General features: G+C 39.9%; 1 protein-coding gene across 1 annotated transcript in view; it reads left to right on the forward strand.

Annotated features, from left to right (window-relative positions):
• Positions 1-261: 261 nt before the first annotated feature.
• The window catches only part of LRMDA (leucine rich melanocyte differentiation associated), a 684,574-nt gene continuing 663,348 nt past the window's right edge, over positions 262-21,487 (forward strand). Inside the window, exons 1-2 of the mRNA XM_063339570.1 lie at positions 262-557; positions 4,908-5,008. Of these exons, the coding sequence (XP_063195640.1) occupies positions 528-557; positions 4,908-5,008 (131 nt within the window). The 5' untranslated portion in view covers positions 262-527. The remainder of the gene's footprint in view (positions 558-4,907; positions 5,009-21,487) is intronic.

A 21,487-nucleotide genomic window follows, 5' to 3' on the forward strand; every position in this document is an offset into this window, starting at 1 on the left:
GCCACTCCAGGTGACCCCCCAAGTCACCTAGTTCCTACGGTGATGGAAATCCAAGTCTCGATTCCCCGGTCACCGTCGCAACCATCAGCTATTTCCCTCACTTCTTCCCAGCGCCTCTTCCAGCCCCGTCTCATCCCAAGGTGAGATCCCAGACCAGCGCTCAGCGGCGCCAGCCGGGTCTGCGGCCGTCGGACCTTCGCTCCGGGCGAGGCACGGCGGCGGGGCCGGCGGCGGCCGCCGGCCGGGGCCTGCAGGCGCGGACCCTCGCTTCCCTCAGCGTCCCGCCGGGAAGCCGGCGGCAGCGCCGCGGGGCCACCGGCAGCGGGGGGGGCCGAAGCGGCGGCCGGACCCCCGCACACCCCCCCGGGGCCGCAGGTGGCGGCGGGAGCCCCGTGCCGCCCCCGCCCGCGGCCCGGCCGCGCTTCCGCCCGCGTCAGCTGACTGCCGCGAGGAAGCGGCGGCAGCCCCAGCCCGACCCGGCCCGGCCCCGAGCCCGCCGAAGCCCCGGCGCCCTCGCCCCCGCCGCCATGGCCGGGGTCGTGGTGAGCGGAGCGCAAGTAAGTGTCCGCGTCCCGCCGCTCGCAGGGCCCGGACGGCGGCGGCGGCCCCACCTGCCGGGGGCAGCCCGCCCCGGCCAGCGCGTCCCCGCCCCCGGTACTGGTAACGGCTGCCCTAACTCCCCGCCGCTCGGCCGGGGCCGGTCCCGGCGGAGGCTCCCGCGTGGGTGAGGGGCGGCGGGCTCACAGGGGGCCGGGGCGGTGTTTTAGTTTCCAGCTGCAGGTTGGTACCGGGACGCGGCTGCGCCGGGATCGCCTCTCGCCAAGCCGCCGCGCCCGCGCAGGGAAAGAGCGGAGGGGCCGTCCCTGTCCCCCGCAGCGGGGGCGAGGGCGGGGGGGGGGGAAGGCGGGGCGGGGCGGCCCCCGGGGTGTGCGCTTGCGGGGCTCGCGCAGAACGGGTAGGTGACGGAGCGCCGGGGGAACTGGCGACAGGGGATTATCGCCCTGGCACTCTTGCTGCTGCTCGGAGGCAACAGGGACGCTCCCGGGCGAGGTATGCAGCCGGCCCCGGAGCGGCGTCCGGCGGGCCGAGGAGCCTGTCGTGCCCTAGAGCGGCCCCCGGGACCCTGCCGAGCTCGTGTTTGACTGGGCTGCGGGCATCAACTGAAGAAGGACTGAAATAACGCCAAGTTTTGTTCCTGCTGAAAGTAAACACTATGTATGTTCCGTTTTGGTTAAAAGAGAGAAGTTGGGAAGCAAAAAAAATCCTAGTGACCTTTACCCCGTGCCTTATTTGGCTACTGAAAAATTTTCTGTCTAAAAATTGATATTGCTACTGCTGAACCTATGACTAAAGCTAGCAAAACTTCCCCTCTCCCCCCCACCCCAAAAAAAAAAGAAAAAAAGTAAATTAAGCTTGTCTTCTCTTTGAAAATGGTTTGCCATTAAGCCAGGGTGCTGCCCGTCTAATTGCTTCTTTAATCTAGTAGCAGTTTTTGTGTGGAATTTCTGTAAATGTGTGTGTGATATGGAGGCAATGGGCTAATTTTGCAACTGCTGCAGGAAACGGTTCCTGTGGTCTCTGTGGTGCACTATGGTACTCAGTAACATGTGGCCTTCTTCCCTTGAGCATGCCTTGAGCCTCTTCAAGTAAAGAGGCATACAGCCTTCTAACAACATCGAATAAAATATAATGCTGAACTGACTGGAAGTATTGTCCAGATGTAATTCCCTTCAATGGAAAAGAATATGCAGTATCTAGAGTTCATACATGACCTATTTGGGGACAGTCTTTCATAGATGTTACTAAGATTACAATATCATTGTAAAATGATTGCAGAAATTAAATGCTAATATGCTCTGAAACTGAAGCAGAAGAGAGGTGCAACTGCTGTTGACTGGTTAACTTGTGTTTTCAGTATTTTGTAAAAACATGCTTTTTTCCTGAATTACATATAGTGTGTTGAAGAGTCTGGAAGAATGTCTGAGACGTCCGTAGTGTATCTGATGCTGGGCTTTGTGGGAAACTCTCTGAACATTTCAGTGGGATGTTGAGCAGGGCACCAGTAATAAGAACTGTTGACTGTGACCAACCTGTATTAGATTTGAGTTGGAGAATCAGGCAATGGAAACATCCCCATCCAGTTTTTAATCCCACGTGATGTCCTGTGACTGGTATAGAAAAATCTAAGAAATCTCCTGTTACTGACGTGACTTGCACTCAAAGAGCTGAGGAGTCTTGAGAAAAGTACGCTTGCTCTCATCTCTCAGTGATGACCTCTCTGGATATGTACTTGAAAGTCCATACTCATTTTGAGGGTATTTGAGATGGATGCAAACAGAAGAATATTGAACTATGTACATTTTATTGTTTTCTGGTTAAATGGTTTTTAACTGAAGGAATGAAAATGAAGAAATGTTATTCTTCTGTTGTCCAGGCTACCGAAGTCTTGTTTTGTATCAGCATTGTTCCAGGATTAAAGAGCAGAAGAGTGGGGAAATAACTCTTGAAAACTTGTTCAAAAAGGCTTATCGTGTATTATGTCATTGGCAGTTGCTGCTGTTCTTACAAACTGGGTATCCAAAGCAAGTTCATGTATGTGGGGGTATAGAGATCTGAAGCTGAATGCACTTTCTGTATTTTGTGGAAAAATAAATCTTGTTTTACATTGAAAAAGGTGCTTGTACTGTGAGTGTACTGAAGCGGACTTTGTGGGAGTAAAATTCCTTTTACAAGGCCTCAGCATAAAAAAGTCATGATGACCATACATCATGTGTAAATATACCCATGAATAATCTGTTCGAATCAGTTATGCAAATATATTTGTATATTATAACAGTTCAAAGGCTGAAGCTTTCCAACATTTTATGTATTTTGCCTCCTGTATGCTCCAAAACACGTTTGTATGAACTTTTTTTCTTCAAATTTTGTTCCTGTGGATTTAGAACACTTATGGCCAGGTAAGTTTCTGAAGCGGTGGGAATGCAGGACAGAGTCCCTTGCTCCTTTTCGACCACTCCTCCCTGGGTGAAAAGCAAAGGGGTGGTCTCTGCTCTCGCTATATTTGTACTTGCTCAAGATGATCTTGCACTCCTAGTGTTAGTCGGCATCATATTGTAGTAACTTCTAGTTCATTGTGTTACATTGAACTAAATGCTTAATCCAAAGTATTATTCTGCTGTTAATGTGGTGTCTTTCCAAGGGTTGACAAGCATTAGTTTAAAGAAATCTACCACAGTGAAGAATGAAGCAGTTCTTGTATGCATACCTGCACGTATGTTGTAAAGTGCGTTGTAGTTGTCTTGGATGAAAACTGGAGGAAAAACCCCCACATATTTAATTCAATAAATTCTGCAAAATGGTTTCTGTTATCTCCAAACCATTAGGATGCCAGCTATCCAAACCAGTTCCTTTCCCTTTTGTCCTTATATTTGCTAAAGTAATGTGTATGTCTGGTAGCAGGATTTATTGCAAGAGGTTTAACAAGGGGAAGAAGTTGTTAAACTGAGCTTCAAGGTACCTGTTTTCTGCTCGTAAAAATTATTTCACTGTTGTCAGCTTTATCTGTTGAAGTTATTGAACAAAATGAATTAAATGGGATGCAATATAGTATTATCAGATTGCAAGCATTTTTAGAGTGTAAGAGACTGGAATGACTTGCAAAAGGACATACCGTCAGTTTGTCCTGCAGAGGAGTCTCTATTTTGACAGAAAGTGAAATACCATCAAAACAAAGTTTGATTGATGTTTTTGCATATTTTTCGTCTAACGTGTTTTAGACCAATGGGATATGGTCTTGAAATTGATTTTATATTAAATATTTAGATAATAGCAGTATATTATAGATAGTGGTCTAACACAGTGTTGAAATTACTTAACTAGCAAGTTGCTCTTTAAGGGCCATTGAGATTTCTTTAGCACAAAATCTGAAATGTCAGTGTTTGTATTGATACTTTGAACACAGGGAAGATGAGCCAATATAGATGTATAGAATTCATGGCAATAGGTTTGGCAGGCTTTGTGGGGATTCTTTGAAGAAATCAAACCAAAAACTTCTAAGACAGAGAGAGAATAGAAGGAGTTTAGCTGTTTTATTGTTTGTTTGGGTTTTGGGTTTTTTTTTTGGAAATATTATCACTCACTTCATCCTGGCTTAAAAAAAACATAAATCTCTGAGTAGACTGTGGTTTTGCTACCGCTGATTCTTCCTATGTTTGTTAAAGGTGGGTTAGATGGGCTGGTATGAAAAAGAGGAAAGACATTCACAAGTGTTTTGGGTATAAGGAGAAGTGTGATCTGAACATAGGTGTTGAAGCCAGAAATCTTTAAGACTTACGCGACTGTCTGAAAAAAGCTACATGCTTGGTTTTTCAGATCTTGGGCAGCCCTCTTGCTCTGTCCCTAGCACATCACTGGCAATAGTAATCTCCTCAAGGAACGGTTATGAGAATGATTTGACAAGTACACTGTTAGGTATTTCTGGACCAATCTTTCTAAAGTGATCTTTTGGTGTGTCGTGTACTGGGAGGCAAACTAGCAAGTCCTTTGAATGGCTTCTGATCTGTCAAAAAATTTCTTCTGGAGTGTAGCAGAATGGCAATACAAAGTGATGTTAGATCAAATTATTAACAGTGGAATAAAAGAAATGCAATGTATTTGATCAAATTATTTTTACCTGAAAGGAGACAACACATTGCACATTAGACTATAGATGTAATAAATATGAAGCTGATTATATCAATAGGAAAATGAGATTGTGACAGATTCTATATCAGTAAAACTGAGGTAGCTTAAAGCTGTAACGAGTATTTACTATATTGTGTGTTGTCATTGGATCAATGAGACTGAATCTGGATAGGAAACTAAATAATCCACTTACAAAACGTTTTCTTTTTGTTTCCAATTCTCAGGTGTCCTACATTAGTCAAGACTGTGAAGAAATTCCAGAATTCCTAGGAAGAATATATGGACATATGGCAAAAAGGCTGGACCTTAGCTTCAACTTGTTAAGGTATGTGGTGATAGATTTTCAAGTGCAATACGGGACACCAACTCCAAAACCAGAATTTTCTTTTTTTTTCAAAGTAGAAACATACATGTATATCAGATACATTTAGTTGATATCAAGTGGGTGGCACTGTTTTATAGGTTATGTCTGTCTCCTTTTCTTGTGCACTTGGAACACAAATAACCAGGTGAGTTTGGAAGTTTCTCGTGTTAACATAAATGATGCCCAATGAGGAGCTTGTGGTTTGTTCTCTGCTCAAAATGGAAAATAAGCGTCATTACCTGAAGAAATGAAGAATGGGATCAAAAGTGAATTGTCCTTAACCAAAATACAAGTAAGTGTATTATTCTCTCCCTTCTTTTTTGTGTGTAGAGCTCTGGTTATTACCATAAATGGTTTGTAATACTCTTTTCCTAGATGATGTGTTTTTATTGTATGATTTGATTTTTGGGCAGCTGTGTAGTTAAGCACTAAAACTAAGTGCAGTCGGAATTTATAACTAAATTCTAATTATTTTAATACATGGATTGATTTAGAATTCTGTTGTATTCTCATTAGTTATTACAGTATCCTTTCTCATTTAATCCTTGTGAGAGAGCCTGGTGAGGTTCAGCAGTGTATCTTTCAGGTTGGCAGCTCTGTAGGTAAGAAGGGAGAAAGGAATGGAGTGTAGTTGTTTGTTTAAGAAAAGCATAGTTTTTCAGTGGTGGGGTTGGACTCTTGAGTTTTCATTTTATTTTATTGAGAGTAAGCTTAGAGTCTGCTTGTAAGGAGTAAGACATAAAAGTAGTGTGCTGGTGCCTTGTTCTCCTAGGGGTAACAACCACTGGGTTTGACTTAATACTCATAAATGCTCAGGATACACTGAACAACTGATTCCTACATGCAAGAGGTAGCAGAGCAAAGGAGGCACTCAACAATACGTGGATTGTTACTCTCTTATACCTCTGGCTGATAAGTCTGTACCTATGGAAAGTGTAATCAGAAAAGACAATTTTTCTGGGGGAGGGAACTGAATGGGCGTTTTCTCATTTTGTCATGAAGATAATTCAAATTCTGCATGTGTATTCAGATTCAACGTGTCGTCAACAAGATGCTCCTTCTTGATTCCTCTAGAGGTATTACCTCTGGAAAAAAACCCAGTTTGTTTCTTTCATTCAGTGCATGATTTGAGGGATAGTTCCTCTGAGTTTGCTTTATTTCATAAAGTTTTAAAGTATTATTTTACATCTAGACTTAATGTTAGCATTTTACTTTAAGTGATTAGTTCATGTTTTCATGGAGAGCTTAACTGGTGGTGTATTTCTCAAATCTGTGTTTTCATTCCTTCTTTCCTTCCCCACCCAAAACGCTATCACTTAGCCTATTTTTCAGACAGGATATCATTTGGTTTTACTGGGGGTTGGGGGGAAAAAAAAAAAGCATTAAAATCTTTTGTGGGGAAACGTGAGAGAAAGTGCTAGTTTTTGTGGCAGCTGCAATCAACTTTTGATGTAGGATAGCTTGCTGTTGTAAAGCTGTAAAAGTATTTGAAGGCCAGAAATCAGATCAGGGGAAAGGGGAGAGGTGGGATTTTGTTTTGTTATGTGGGGTGCTTTTTGTTTGGTGGGGTTTGGTTTTTTTGTTTTTTTTTTTCTTTTTTTTTTTTTTCCTTTTTAGCTTAGAGAAGCTAATACTAAATGTGGTGAGAGCAGTAATGTTTTCTTATTTGAGCTGTGATAGTTATACTAAACATACAGAAACTACGAACGAAGTATTTATTATACAGTTGCTGTTCAGACTGGTCTGCACTCATATACGAGCACTGTGCCTGTATATTAAAGAGAGTCAGATAAGATGTAGAATAAATATCATAGCCTTAAATAAATGTGAATATAGAAAAGATGTCTTGGGCAGCTGTTGAAGCAAGTGTAAACAGTAAGATCATTGTCATCGTCTTTAAACAAATGTTGCTTGAAAAATCTGATAATGCTGTAGTATAGTGATGAGTTCTATGATTTTTATCAGTGAATTTTTAGTGTGTTGTTTTTAGTGGGGAAGAAACTAAACTTAATATCTCTTTAAAAAGGAATTTGATTTTCTAGAAGAACTTGCTATCTGTTTGTAAAGGCATAAGTTGAGTGAAAAAGACTGAGGGTGATCAAAATCTAGAAAAAGATAAAGAGAATATTGTGCTTTGCTGGCACAATAATTACTTGCAGTAAAGATATTAGTTTTCATTATGATTCATATTCAATATGACTCATTATTAGGTGAGAGTGTGTATGTGTTCTTTGAAATAAAAAAAAAATTTCAGTAGTCGCTAATTTTTTATCCTGTATTTAAGCCAGAGAAATGCTGAAATACTCAACAGTTACTTATTCTCAGTGTTAGGCAGTCAATAAGTACTTACCAACCTATTTTTTTAAATGTTTTGCATATAAGGTTTCTGTGTCCTATCCTCTGTAAGTGTGGCTGCTACCAAGCGTATTTTGGGAAGGAATCATCCTCCTGTAGCAGGCAATAAATTCTGTTATGTAAAAGTGTCAATAGAATTTCTGACAACATAACAATTAAATTGAAATTTTTAGAAATTGAGCGTAGAGGGAAGATTTTTTTAAATTTATTTTCTGGGCAGCAGTATTTGCAGTCATGTTATTTGATATTGCTATCATGAATGTAGTTGCATGGAGAGAGAGAAAGATACCTCTTTGTCGTAGTAACGTGTTCAGCTTTGTGGTGAGTTGTAAGCAAACAACAGCAAGACAGCGCTGGCCTTTCTGAACCAGAAGTTGTGTGCAGTCATAGACGTACACACACATACACACACGCTTATTCGCATAAGAGACTCTTATCAGAAAGATGTATTTATACTCCATGATACAGATGTCACAAAACTTCCTTATGAAACTGATATAATGTAATCCGTGATTGAACAATTATTTTAGTGAATTGTGCTGATTTTGATACCACTATAATGTAGATAACTTTGTTGCAGAAGTCAGGATAGAGCCGGGTAGGTTATTTTGCCATTTAAGTCTTTCCACTGTAAATGTGTGTATTCAGAGGCTTGTCCAGGTGTACTGGAAAAAAGGTGAGAAGACTGGCTGATGCTGTTAGTAAAGTGGAAAAGAATTAGTCTAACATGCTGTATTTTGTGACTTGTACGTAAACAACTTTTGCCAAGCTTGTCTCTTGATAACGTGTTCCAAGAGATGCTGTTGTGTTTTTCTGGGAAATATAGCTTGCTGTTTTGTACAAACCAAGGAGTTTCCACATACCCCCCCGGCTTTTTTTTTTCTTCTTCTTTTCAACTTGTTGAATTTATGTGCGTTTGCATAATGATTTCAAAAAATAGGGAAATCTTCTAATTAATTATTGGTTGTTATGGTACCTCTGTCTCTTTTCTGCAAAGAAGAGTAATTCTGTGGATTCAATGTTCTTACTTGTGGTGGGTTTGTTATTCAGATTTCTCCAATTTTTTCTCTTTGGGTGTAATGTAAACACATAAATGTACACAGGACTGGAGAACTACATTGGAGGAGTGGAGGGTTGTCATTAGTTCTTTTGTATTGGCAATTTAATACAGAGGAAAATGTATATTTTTCCCCACATTGTGCTGACTTCAGAGTTCTTCCCAGGCTAGAGCCCCTTCCTTCTTATTAAATAAAAATTAGGGCCTGTGTAGATGCTTAATTGTCTTTGCATTAGATGTGGTAAATCTAATAACAACACTTAGTTAACTAATCACAAAAAGTTGCTCTTTAAAAGAATTGTCGGTCTTGTTCGCCTTTTCCCAAGAACTAGTGTCTCTCCTTGATTACCCTGAGCGATACGTGGATCCAGCTCTTTCTCTTCTGGCAGCCAAACCAAAGTGCCTGTTACCAGTCACAGTGGTTACACATCTCTCTTTTCCCCTGGGAGGGAAAGGAAAGATAAGAGGTGAATACCAAAAGGGAACTTTTTATGGGGATGCTGTGGGGGGAAAAAAGAGGAGTAATAGCAATTTGTTGTGTATGAGGCAAAGGGAAAAATTGGTGTGTGCTTAAAAGCATGCTAGTTGTAATCAGCAAGATACGGTGCCACTGGATTGCCTCCTGTTTTATACCCCTGGCGGATGGAAATCCTTCAACCTCAGGCCACTATAGTCAACTTTTGAATTATTTATTCTCATACTGTTTTCCTTGCAGATTTTGTTTAAATAGTTTCTAATGTCTTTTGTTTCCTTTTGGGACTAACGGGGGGTTGTGAAGAAGATAGAGCCAAAATCTTGTCAGATGTACAGCGAAAGGATGACAGGTAGTCATCACAGGTTGCAGCAAGGGAATTTCCAACTGTTTTTAAGGAAAGGCTTCACGATGAGAAAGGTTGAGTGGAAGTGGTGCCCAGAGAGGCTGTGGAATCTCCATCCTGGATGATATTCAAAGCACAACTGGACAAAGCCCCAAGCAACCTAATTTAACTTTGAAGTCACCCTGCTCTGAGCAAGGGATTGGAGTAGATGACCTCTAGATGCCCCTTCTGACCTAAATTATAGTGTGATTCTGCAGCTTTATTGGTGTGGTCGTCATAAAGTGGCCTGAGCTGTAGCAGCTCTTTTGATTTGATATTGGTAGTGATTTTCAGTTATTTTAGAAATGAACTATTTACACCATGTATTTTCAATGAGGCATGTTTCAGGAGCAGAGGTGTTTTGCTGGGGAAATCTGCTCCTGAGTCTCTCATGGCAACTGTATTTTATAGCCTTTCCTGATAATAGAGTACTGTAAAGGCCACTATTTTTTTTCACAATATGCGGAAAGCATTCCCTGGTTCCCATTTAATGAAAGCATAGGGTATAGGAAGGAAAGTCACTGATGTGCCAGTGTTAGTATTACTGGGAGGCTTTGCTGAAAAGGATTTCAAGAGGGAATGAAAAACTATTGTTGATCATTGTAAGTTAACGATTTCATTAAAAAAAAAAAGTAAACAATAATCACTGGTGAAGGAAAGAAAGGAATAAGTAGGAAGGATGTAATGTAGGTAGGGAGTAGAGATTTGGACGAAACGCAAAGATTATTTTTTTTTTTTAGATGCAGCTTGCTGTTTTGTGGAGAGAAAAAACCCCAACAAACTATTCAAAGGTTCTTTTATTTGTCTTGGATAACTGTCTTTGTGCCAAATTTCTCCTTTCACATTAAAGGCTAAATGCACTCCGGTGCCTGAATAACAGATGTCAGTGTTTTTGTGTGCTGTGTTTTTATAAATAACACCTACAGTTTGATTTTCAGAGAAGTCCATCTTCTAATTTTGTCCTCAGGAATTTTAAACATGCGAGTTGTTTTCCTTTTTCGTACAGAGATTTCTTCTGGGTCTAAACTAGGAGGCGAAAGGGAGAGTGAATCTTTAATCTTGGCCAATGAGGGAGGATTAATCCAATAATTGTGCTCATGGAGATACAGATATCTCTTCCCTCTCTCTGGGGTGCAGATTATTTCTGCTAGAAGCATGAATAATTTGCACAGTGTGTGCTTGTGCGTATTTTCCACTGTCCGATTAAGAGGGTGTATGTATGAAAACATCCCCTTGAACTTTAATCCTAGTCTGGAATGTTCCTCCGTAATTTTTGAGAGGCTGAGGCTTTGTCATATCCTCTCTGTGGACTAGAGATCGTTTGTTTCTCTCTTCTGCCTACTGTTTTCTTGCCTGGGTGAACATACAAGTGGCAGCTTGAAACTGGGCTTAAGTTTTATGGGGCATGTTCTTTCTGAGTATTTTTTTTTTTCCTTGCCACCTTCCCAGCCTGTGCAGCAATAAGATACACAGAAGAGGAAGATGAACAACAAAAGAGAGATGGAAATAAAAGCCAGAATTCAAAACAAAGCATGACATATTTTTAAAAGCCTTTAGACTGATCTTTATAGCATTTTAAAATGTTGAAGAAAATGTACTATTGTTAAAACTTTTTGATGGTTTTATTTATAAGGTAGAAAAATATTTTCACCATAATTGGGTAACTCTTAATCGTAGCAATTGCATATTTATCAGTGTGAGGGGCTGTTATTAATGTAGCTGTCATGCACAAACACATTTCTGCATTAAATCCATTTAGTATGTGCATTATTCGGTCTAGAATGTCACCAGGACATCAAAGCCCCCTTAGGCATAAGAGCACAGTGCCCTGCTGTGGCTGCAGAAAGGGCTTGATCAATAAATGTAACATGTTAATGCAGAGCAAATAGAATAAAAGATTTCTTTGACAAGACATGAAAAATCACCTTGTGGCAGCTGGCATGGTGATGCCATTTCAGCGGAGACACTAGCAAAGTTGATCTGACAAGTAAAGAGGAGAGATGATGGTTATAAGGTGCTTTTGTTTCAAACTTCTTTCTTGACCTGTCAGGTTTTGAAGGAGCCTGAATGGCCCTTTTTTGTCATGTGAAAATTGTAGTCTTAGGCAGTTATGAAGCAGTTATCTCTTCTCAAATTGTGAATGCTGCTGTTTAATTGATTCACTTAGCATTTGAAACTGTCACGCATTAATAATTGCTAAATCCTGTAGATACTGCTCCAGTGTGTCATGCTTAAATGTGTAGTTATCAGAAAATTAATATCCTTAATGAACCGATGCTTTCAAACTAGCATTGCATGAAATCTCTTTTGCCCTTTCATTTGCTGAAAGTACATCAGCCAGTTTTCAGAGAAGCCCCTCCTGACAGTTGTGTGGTTTTATTTATTTATTTTTTTGATGCCCGACAAATGCCAGCTTTGCTTTGGGTACATAGTGTGCTCAATGACAATAAATATAGTAATTATGCTGGAGTTAGTAATTAACATAATTATAGTCAATTACGACAAATACAGTGCAGAGCTAAATAAATGAGGGTGAGAAATTAGCAAGCTAATTGATTTACCTTACTTGCTGCTTTTTCTTGCAACTAGCAGTTGCAGATTTTCTGCAGGAGAAAGAGTGTTGTTTACAAATAGCTGATTGTGTTTTGAAATGATTCTGTCTTATGGCTCTCATTCCTGTTTCTTTTACACTGAGGTGAAAAGGATTGAAATATGGGGTAGTGGTTAGAAGGAGAAAGGAGCTGCTGTTCTGTCCTCACTGAACGCTTTGAAGGAAAATGTATGTACTTGCTTTGATTTTAGATGCTTCTTACAATATCGAAGGGAAAAAAAAAAGTTGCGATTCTTTACAAACAAACACATTGCTACAGAAATTTTGGTCATATATTTTAATCCCCTTAGATATGGCCTGAATTATCTAAGAGACATGTATCTATCTGTTTGTTTATTGACATTAGAGAGGTCTGCACAGCACTGGATAGCTAAGAAAGAATTCAAATCGTTCAAGTAATCCAAGTGTGTTGAAACAACATGCCCTTGTTCAGCCATCAGTTTCAATAATTTAGAACCATTGGACCAGTAGAGATGCATAGTATCATAACATTTGTGCACATTATAATTGCCTGTTTTGTTTCAAGATGATTTATAGTATGTTGTCTGAAATAAGTGTATTGGAGCTATGCAGTTAATCTATTTCACTCTCCTTGGTTTTTTTGTTTTCTTTCAAGCATGACCACAGTTTACTATGTGAAAAGAGAATTAATATGTTTAAGTATTGAAGATTTTTTTTATTGCTTTTTTTAAAAAAAGATATTCAGTAGTAGCTGAGATTTCTTTCTTACTCTAAGAAAACAGTGGTTTACAAATGTTTGTAAATTTTATACTTGAAATAGTTCACTATTTCAAGGTAAATGGAATTGTATTTAGAGACTTCAACAAAGAGATAGCATTTTCCACAGCTAAACAATGTGAAATGTATAAAGTCTTGATAATTTTTCTCCACCTGTAGTGGGCTGACCCTGGCTGGATGGCAGATGTCCACCAAGCCACTCTATCACTCCCCTCCTCAACCGAACAGGGGAGAGAAAATATAACAAAAGCCTCGTGGGTTGAGATAAGGAGAGGGAGAGATCATTCACCAGTTACCATCATGGGCAAAACAAACTCGACTTGGGGAAAATTAGTCTAACTTATTAGCAATTAAATCAGAGTAGGATAATGAGAAATAAAAACTAAATCTTAAAACACCTTCCCCTCATCCCTCCCTTCTTCCTGGACTCAATTGTACTTCCGATTTCTCTATCTCCTCCCCCCGCGGTGGTGCAGGGGGACAGGGAATGGGGTTGTGGTCAGTTCACCACAGGTTGTCCCTGCTGCTCTGTCCTCCTCAGGGAGAGGACTCCTCACATTCTTCTGCTCCAGTGTGGGGTCCCTCCCGCGGGAGACAGTTCTCCATGAACTTCTCCAATGTGAGTCCTTCCCATAGACTGCGGTTCTTCACAAACTGCTCCAGTGTGGGGTCCCTTCCACGAGGTGCAGCCCTTCAGGAACAGACTGCTCCAGCATGGGTCCCCCTCAGGGTCACAAGTCCTGCCAGCAAGCCTGCTCCAACATGGGTTTCTCTGTCCACAGGGCCAGAGGTCCTGCCAGGAGCTCGCTCCAGCATGGGCTCCCCATGGGGTCACAGCTTCCTTTGGGCATCCACCTGCTCCAGCATGGAGTCCTCCACAGGCTGCAGGTGGATATCTGCTCCACCGTTAACTTCCCTGGGCTGCAGGGGGACAGCCTGCCTCACCACGGTCTTCATCATGGGCTGCAGGAGAATCTCTGCGCCGGTGCCTGGCACCTCCTCCCCTCCTTCTTCACTGGCCTTGGCATCTGCAGAGTTGTTTCTCTCACATATTCTCACTCCTCTCTCCAGCTGCAGTTGTGCAATTCCTCCCGCCCTGCTTCTTAAATATATTATCCCAGAGGCGCTACCACCGTTGCTGATGGGCTCATCCTTGGCCACTGGTGGGTCCGTCTTGGAGCCGGCAGGCATTGGCTCTGTTGGACACAGGGAACACTTCTGGCAGCTTCTCACAGCAGCCACCCCTTTAGTCCTTCTGCTACCAAAACCTTTGCACTCAAACACGATACACCTGCTATGGCAGTAATGTATGAAATTCAAATGAGTCAGTTTGTAGTATGAGGTGGGTACTTAAAGTTTACTGGTAAGGGATGTCCTACAGTAAGCACAAGTTGCTGTTTTTTAAGTAATGTGGAAATGTTATGAATGTCTGCAAATAAATGTACACTAACACTGGTAAGGGTGGTCATTCTTTAGAAGCAATTCATTTGGAAAGAAATTTGCTAAACAAAGTATTTATATACAAGGAATCATTTAAATTTTTTAAAATTTACAGATGTAATCGTCTTTCAGATTAAGTCTTATGTGTTTATTAATCACTATGGACTACATTATACGTAATTATCTTTCTATTAAAATAACTATGAAATAGTCATTCTACTAGATGGAGTGAAGACAAGTGTGATGATGGGTTCACTTTCTACATGCGTAACACCTAGGGAGTTGTAGAAGATAAAGCTTTATAGGTGTGTGTCTATTGTAAAAATGGAAGGAGAGTATTACCAGTAACAAAAAAGAATTTTAGGCTACGAATATTAACTCTGCTTCTGATAATTGACAGACAGTCAAAACTAAACCTACTCCTTGCTCTCTTTTTCCCCTCCTTTCCCCTCTCACCATGCTTCCCCCTTTCGAAAAGTGGCATTTCAACAGGAACTAGATGTGATCTGGGTAATGTATAAGGAAAACTTTTTTTTCCTCCCTTTGAATACTTTGAATAATATTAAAAAATACTATTAAGATATACCTTGTTACACATACAATAACCATACCTGTGTTCTGTTATTTTGCCAACTTTAAATGTGACTATACAATATTTGCAAAGTATCTGTGTGTGGTTTTGTGACTTGTATATTTTTCTGCTGTCTTGCTTGCAGTCATTGGTTTATTGTTGATATGAAGGGGACCACTGAATGACTAATTTTAAAAATATCAAATTAATACTGTGCCAAGGATGTAAGTTGTTTTTTTTTTTTGACGGATGTAATTTTTTCAGACTCAGTAATATGTAAGGACAAACTTAGAATATAAATTGTTGTATTTCAATCTTGATTTGTGGCTGTTATCTTCTTTAGTCCCAACAGCCTCTCTTTTTGTCCATTGATCCTTGCTTGACTTTTTATGGCCACATAGTCACTAACGGACTGTGAAAACACTGTAGTATATATACCTCTGACCCCCAGTGCTGGCCGTTATACATTGATTTACTGTATCTGACAGATCAGAACATAAGATCGTTCTCTGTTCTGCCTTTCTCATTGTGGAAGGAGTTGTCTTGAGAGTGTATCATGTGGCAGAATTGGGCCAAAGCCTGTTACCTGAACCTTTGGTGGGGTGGTCAGTGTGTTCTTATTGTGTAGTGGAGAATTCTTGGGAGGATTACTATTGCTGTTAAATCTAGTAAAAATGTTAAATGTGCTGCACAACTTGACATTAAGTAAAATAAGGTTGTGAGCTTGAACTGTTACATCCTTAAATACAGCTAGTGAATATTGCTGTGATGGATGATGAAAGTTGGTTTTTTTGGTGACATCCATCTCTAAGGGGCTGTTACAATCATGAGTAAAGGTGAAATCTGTACTCCTGAACAAAGGTGAGTAACAAACTCCTTGGAATTGAACAGAGATCGGATGTCATATTAAGCATCCATTGATTTAAGGCTGTTGATAAGACCTTTTGACTGAGGCGGAGCATTTCCCAGTGAACCGATGTTTGCATCACATCGTTTTCTTTGTGTTTGAATGAGTGGGGAGTGAACTGCTTTCTCTTGATCTGGTTTCCTGTGGGAGACTGAAGGTGTTTTCTGGAGTGATGTTGGCGGCTAAATGCACACAATCTGCACTTGTCCTTGGGGTACCTGGAGGACTTAATTCACTGGCAAAGTCAGTCCAGCTCCTCTGGTGAGAAATGTAATCAGTCTTAAACAAAAATTAATTTTGTTTTGAATTCTGCTCTGAATGATGGGAATCTGTGTCAGATTGAGAGAAAATCAGTTAGTTAATAAATGGAAGACTACTGCAATCTACAGAAAGTATTGGCATTTGGAGGAGAAATAGTTTGATGCACTTGTTTTAGCTTTCAAAGAATGTCAATAGATTGCAAATAATGTCTTGGTGACTTCCGCATACTCTATGGTTATCTGGATTTTAAGACGGAGGACTACTTTTTTTAAAGATGTATTGGAGGTTAAAGAAAAGGGCATGATAGAGAGCACGTTATAAATATAGTAATCAGATGGACCATTCTTACTTTCTGACTTCCTTAATCTCTCTTACTCTAAAACAGTATTTCCCCATCACTGGTGTTGTGAAACAAGGGCGAAGGACTGCAGAAATAACTGTTGTCTGAGGACAAGGAGCTGAACTGAAGGGAAGAACCTGCGTTAACCCTGGAGCTATTGTCTCTGTCCTTTCCTCTCTGTTCTGTTGAAAGGTATCTTCTTCTCTTCTTAATGCAATACACAAGATTTCCAGCATCCATTTGCAGATGTAAAGATCTTGACTAGTTTTGCTTACCAATCACTAAGAATGGTCTCTGTTCTCCAGTATTCAACAAAGCTGCTGAGTGGTCACAGTACAAACAGCTAGCTGGCATTTGGCAGGTAAAATCCTTACAAGCTTCTGTGTATGCATTGCTTGTTTGTTATATGTTGTCTTGTGTGGTTTGTGCCATTTTTGAGATCTTTCATGTTACATAAATCATCTTTACATAAATTATCTTGGAGATGATTTTTCACTTTAAAAAGACAATCCCCAAACCCATAGCTCATGCAAGTGTGAAGAACGAGTATCATAGAAGTGCAAAAGGGCTATGCATTTTTCTCAGGCTCGGGAGCCAGCGTGTCAAGCCAGACATGCTATACAATAATTATACTGTCTTTAAGGTCATAGTTAATGCAGTGTTATAGCTCAGTTGCAGGCTTTACCCATAAACTGATGCTGGTAATCATGTGAAGTTCTATGATTTTTATTTCTGTTTTTGTTTTGTTTCTCCTGCTCTGTCTTTCGTGACTGTTCTTGCCTGAGTTGCTAACTAGTAAAGTCGGAAGATCATTTCCTTTCTTTGTAATTTCTTCTCCATTTTTAACTTAATTTGCCCATTGAGTCTGTAAGTGGTAGCAGTGAATGTGCTTCATATAACACAGCCATAAGAGTTTGTTCATTTTAAAACCAATCTCATTGCTCATGTTTGTAGGAACCCTTGCTATGGTGAAAGACTATAGAAATGACTTGTAAAAAACCACAAATAAATGATGCAAAATATCTATTGTTAGGGGGTAGTTTGTAATTCATCTAGAACTCAGGTAAGTTTATAAACTCTTGCAAATTGGACCACACCCAAATAGCTTCTTTTCAAGTGCTTAAGTCTCTGATGTTTTTCCTGTGCAGTTGGTATATGAGCTGTACTGGTAGATAGTAATACTTGAATGGGTGCACACCTCCAGTTCATTTTTTCATAAAAAGCATAGTGTGTGTGGAATGCTGTTGTCAGAAGTAGTTTACTGGCATTTAATACATATATGCACAAGCAGAGACACACACACAAACCAACATCTTTTATATAAACATCTTTATAATATATTTATAATGCCTTTATATATACTTTATGTATAATATATAAAGTGTATTTTTAATATATAAACATTTGGGGTGTGATACTCTAGTATTTGGTCTACTTTGATTCAGCATTTGCAATAGGGCTTTGTCAGTGATAACCTCATACTCAACCTAGGAAGAAATACATTACTTACATGTTACTAACAAGAAAAGATACAACACATCAGAGGTGGACCATTAGGAGAGATAACTGACCTTGAGGGAACTGGACCAAAACGGGAGCAGTCTTGGGGTGAAAAAGTACTTAAGTAACAAGAAATTACAAAAGCCTATGTCCCTTTTGTTTGTTTTGTTCAAACCTACCTATGCTATTACAAGTTTCTGTTATTTTTAAGCTCTCTGCTCCTCACTCCCTCCTCCATAAGCTCTCAGATGTACTGAGTATTGGTCTTGGCATCAGCTCTTGTTGAGGCTGATAGGAGGAAAGTTACATCAGCACGGCGGTGCCAGTCCAGTGGTGACTGATGCATATTTCAGCTTCTGAGCTGTTTGGCGTAAATACCAACTCACTGTGTTTGGGCTTGGTAAAAGTCAGGCTCTTGCTCTGTTGATATTGTTGCACCAAAGACTACAGTAACAATGTTTGGCTTATTACTTGTCAACTGCAAACTTAATTTTTCAGTTTTGAAAAACTAACAAAGGAAATTAAAAAGTTGTAGGGGATTTGGGGGGGGGATTTTTTTTTTTTTTTTGTTTTAAGCGTGAAGCTTATGTGCTCAGTTCTCTCGGCTGGTTCATTTCTATATAATGTATTGGACTGATGCAAACATTTTGAGTACAAATGCTCAGTCCTTAATTTTTGAATTTGCATTAAGCACTATTTTTCAATGCTTGCTTTGCTGAACATTAAAAAATATTGAAAATGTGGCTCATATTTTATGAGCCAACTCTTCATTTCCCATTTGGCCGGTGGGCTCACTGATGCTGTTTGTTCCTTGTGAATATGCCCAATGGAAAGACATCATAGTGCTCAAGGTTTCTAAATTACATTCAGAAATGTGAGCTGCCTTTCCCTTAGAATGTTAATCTGTGATCAGACATGCTGACAGGAATCTCAGTTTATGAATTTAACAGAAAAAGCTACCTATTACCTACATTTAATAGTTTTTTAAAATCATCATTTACAACCATTAGTTTGAAGACCAAAGTTAGCGTATGTATTCTTTGTAAGAGGCATGTACTTGTGGTGACTTAAATGACTTCTTTAGTAATTAGTTTAGATATTTATGCATCATGAGTATTTGTTTTTCTTTTTTTTTTTTCTTTTGTTTTACTTTTCATGATTTCAAGACCAGTATATTTTAATTGTAAATCCTTAGGTGTCTGGGAGCATCCAGTTACCTATTTAGAGCAACAGACCAGCTTTTTATGGTATAGCTAGTGAAGTTTTATTTTGGTGACTGTGGTTTGAGGTTTTCATTCATCTATTTTTGGTCTCATTCTCTTTTACCAAATGCTAAAAATGCATTTTGTCTCTTGAGCATAAAATCCCTGCACAAGGAAATGCATCAGAATTGTCTTTGATCCATTTTAGATGTGAAGGGTCCAAGACTTGTTGCAGTGCCATGACTCTGCAAGGCCGCGTGGCCACAAAAGCACTGGGTGAGGATGCTGTGTTTTATGCTCCTAGGACTTTCAAGACCATTTGACTGGAGAGAAAAGATGAAAACTTGACTTCGTTACGTAAATGATAAACTGTACTGATTATTTTAAAGCACTTAAAGGCTGAGGGAAAGGTGTTCTAGGCATGCCAAGGATACTGAATATTCAGAAAATTCTGCTTTCAACACAGTTATGTTAAGATAATTTGACAGTCCGGTGTGTGGATGTTAAAATTACAGCTGTTCAAGGATCTGAACACTTCTTTTTCGACCTATTATCTTGCATTTAATACACTCGCTGTCTTGGGCAGTGAAGTACTTTGGAATAGCACAGAAACAGTCATGTGTGAAGGTGATTACGTTGGAATGGCTTTGGGAAAAAATTGTGGAATACTATGTTTTCTAAGAAAATGAAACTAGCCGACTAAGTGAGAAGCTGTGTATTTGTCCAGTTTATTTCCTTCCCTCACTCAGTGCCTTCTTTTCTGCCTCCAGCTCCTTAAATCAGCAGAAGGCTGCTGAGAGGTTTGGGTGCAGGTGCAACATGAGGTTCTTGCGTTCTTGCAACAGCGCTCTCTTTTGTTTGCTGTGTTGCTTGTATCCAAGGGCTGGGCATTAGCTAGCTCAGCTGTTCCTGTACAGGAATGGTTCCAGTTCTACCAGGTGCACAATTAGTAAATTGTCTTCCAGCCTAAGTGGGGGATGTCAGAGGGTAGTTCCATTTCTTTCACTGTTAATTCTTTGCCTTCCTTTAAATAAGTCACATTACTACCACTAATAATAGGGCTTTTGAAATGTCAATGTATCTCCGATGGGAATCTATCTCAACCCATTTAATACGGGCCGCTACTTTGCCACTGAATTACAGACTCTCATCACTGCAACCACAGGTGGTTTGAAACAAGGGTTTCACCTGCATTTAAATGTCTGAGCAACAGAAAAGAAGTTTCTAAAGTTAAGGAGACTAGTGCATTACTGTAGATATTGTTTTGACCATCATTTTTCTCACTTTCTATTAATTGGTAAATGGAGGAAGAGAGGACGTATGTCTGTGTTGAGCTAAAAGTGAATGGGCAAGTGTTTCTTTGTGTGTTTTATTGCAGCAGGTGAAAATTTTGGTTGCTGTAGCCCTAGTATTTTAAACCAAAGTAAAAGGGTGAAGTCAGCTTTAAGGTACTGTCTTGCACTTTTCTTTTTTTTTCATTTTCTTTCTGTGTGGGGACAGAAGTGCGCTGGAAGCAATTAAGACTAATGTGGGCAGAAAAAGTAGCACTAGAAACCCTTCAAGATAGCTGGTAGCTATAAAGTTGATATTTGTATTTCCAGCATTGCCTATTGCTGTCATATAACCCGGAATGAATAAATAATTCCTATATTGTAGTGGATACATCTTAGCAGTAGGCAGAATAGTGTCAGAATTGGTCAGTAAGTTTCATTGTACACACAGACACAGAAGCATCAAATGTTTCAGATTCTGTACCTTTTGTTTAATGCACTGTGAAGGCATAATGTAAACTAGTTTTCCCGAATGCTTCCTTGACTGAAAATTTCCATACAGCCCTTGTTCTTAGGGGGGAAAAAGAAAAAAAAGGAAAAAAGGCTTCTGCGCTGTAGCGAGTGGAGTGAAACCCAATTCACACACTTTTTTTCCTAGTAAGGAAGAACAGGAAAGTCTTCAAAAAAGATATAGGTACAGATTTATGTTCAAGGTTCACCTGTAAGTTCCTAAATGCAAACAAAATCTGAATGTACCTCTGTGTCAAGAAAACTTGCTTACTTAAATTATGCTGCTGCTTTTCAAACCTTTAGTCCCTTGCAGAAAATAACAGATATTTCCTTTCAGTATATTTTGTATGCTGAACGCAAGCGAAATCCTTAATGTTTGAATCTAACCAGTTGAATAGAAATAACCTTATTCATATTATAGAGTGAGTTCACATCTGTGCACGTATGTAGGAAGCGAGGTGTTACTCATTTCCATCCTGTGCAGGTCTGTTTTTCGGCAATGTTTTTAAATCCGTTCCTTGTCTTTTTGCTAGAGAGCATTTTATTTATTTATTTATTTTAAGGCCTTCATGTCTCTTTAAGTGATCGTTGAACGCAGGAAGTAAATTGCTGTTAAAATTCCCATACTGGTGATTCCAGCTAAACCAACCACAACTCGTGTATTAAAAACAAAACCCCCTCTGCTTTTTCCTCATTGCTGTCTAGCTAGCAGAGCGCAGGCGAGTAGCGAGCTTTGACCCCAGAGAGCTTTGCACGATACTCTCTTCAGATTCTTGTGTGAATCGTACTAAGGCTCCACGTGTAGACTTGTCAGTTACCT

The sequence above is a fragment of the Chroicocephalus ridibundus genome, chromosome 6 (assembly GCF_963924245.1).
Source record: "Chroicocephalus ridibundus chromosome 6, bChrRid1.1, whole genome shotgun sequence".
Classification (NCBI taxonomy): domain Eukaryota; kingdom Metazoa; phylum Chordata; class Aves; order Charadriiformes; family Laridae; genus Chroicocephalus; species Chroicocephalus ridibundus.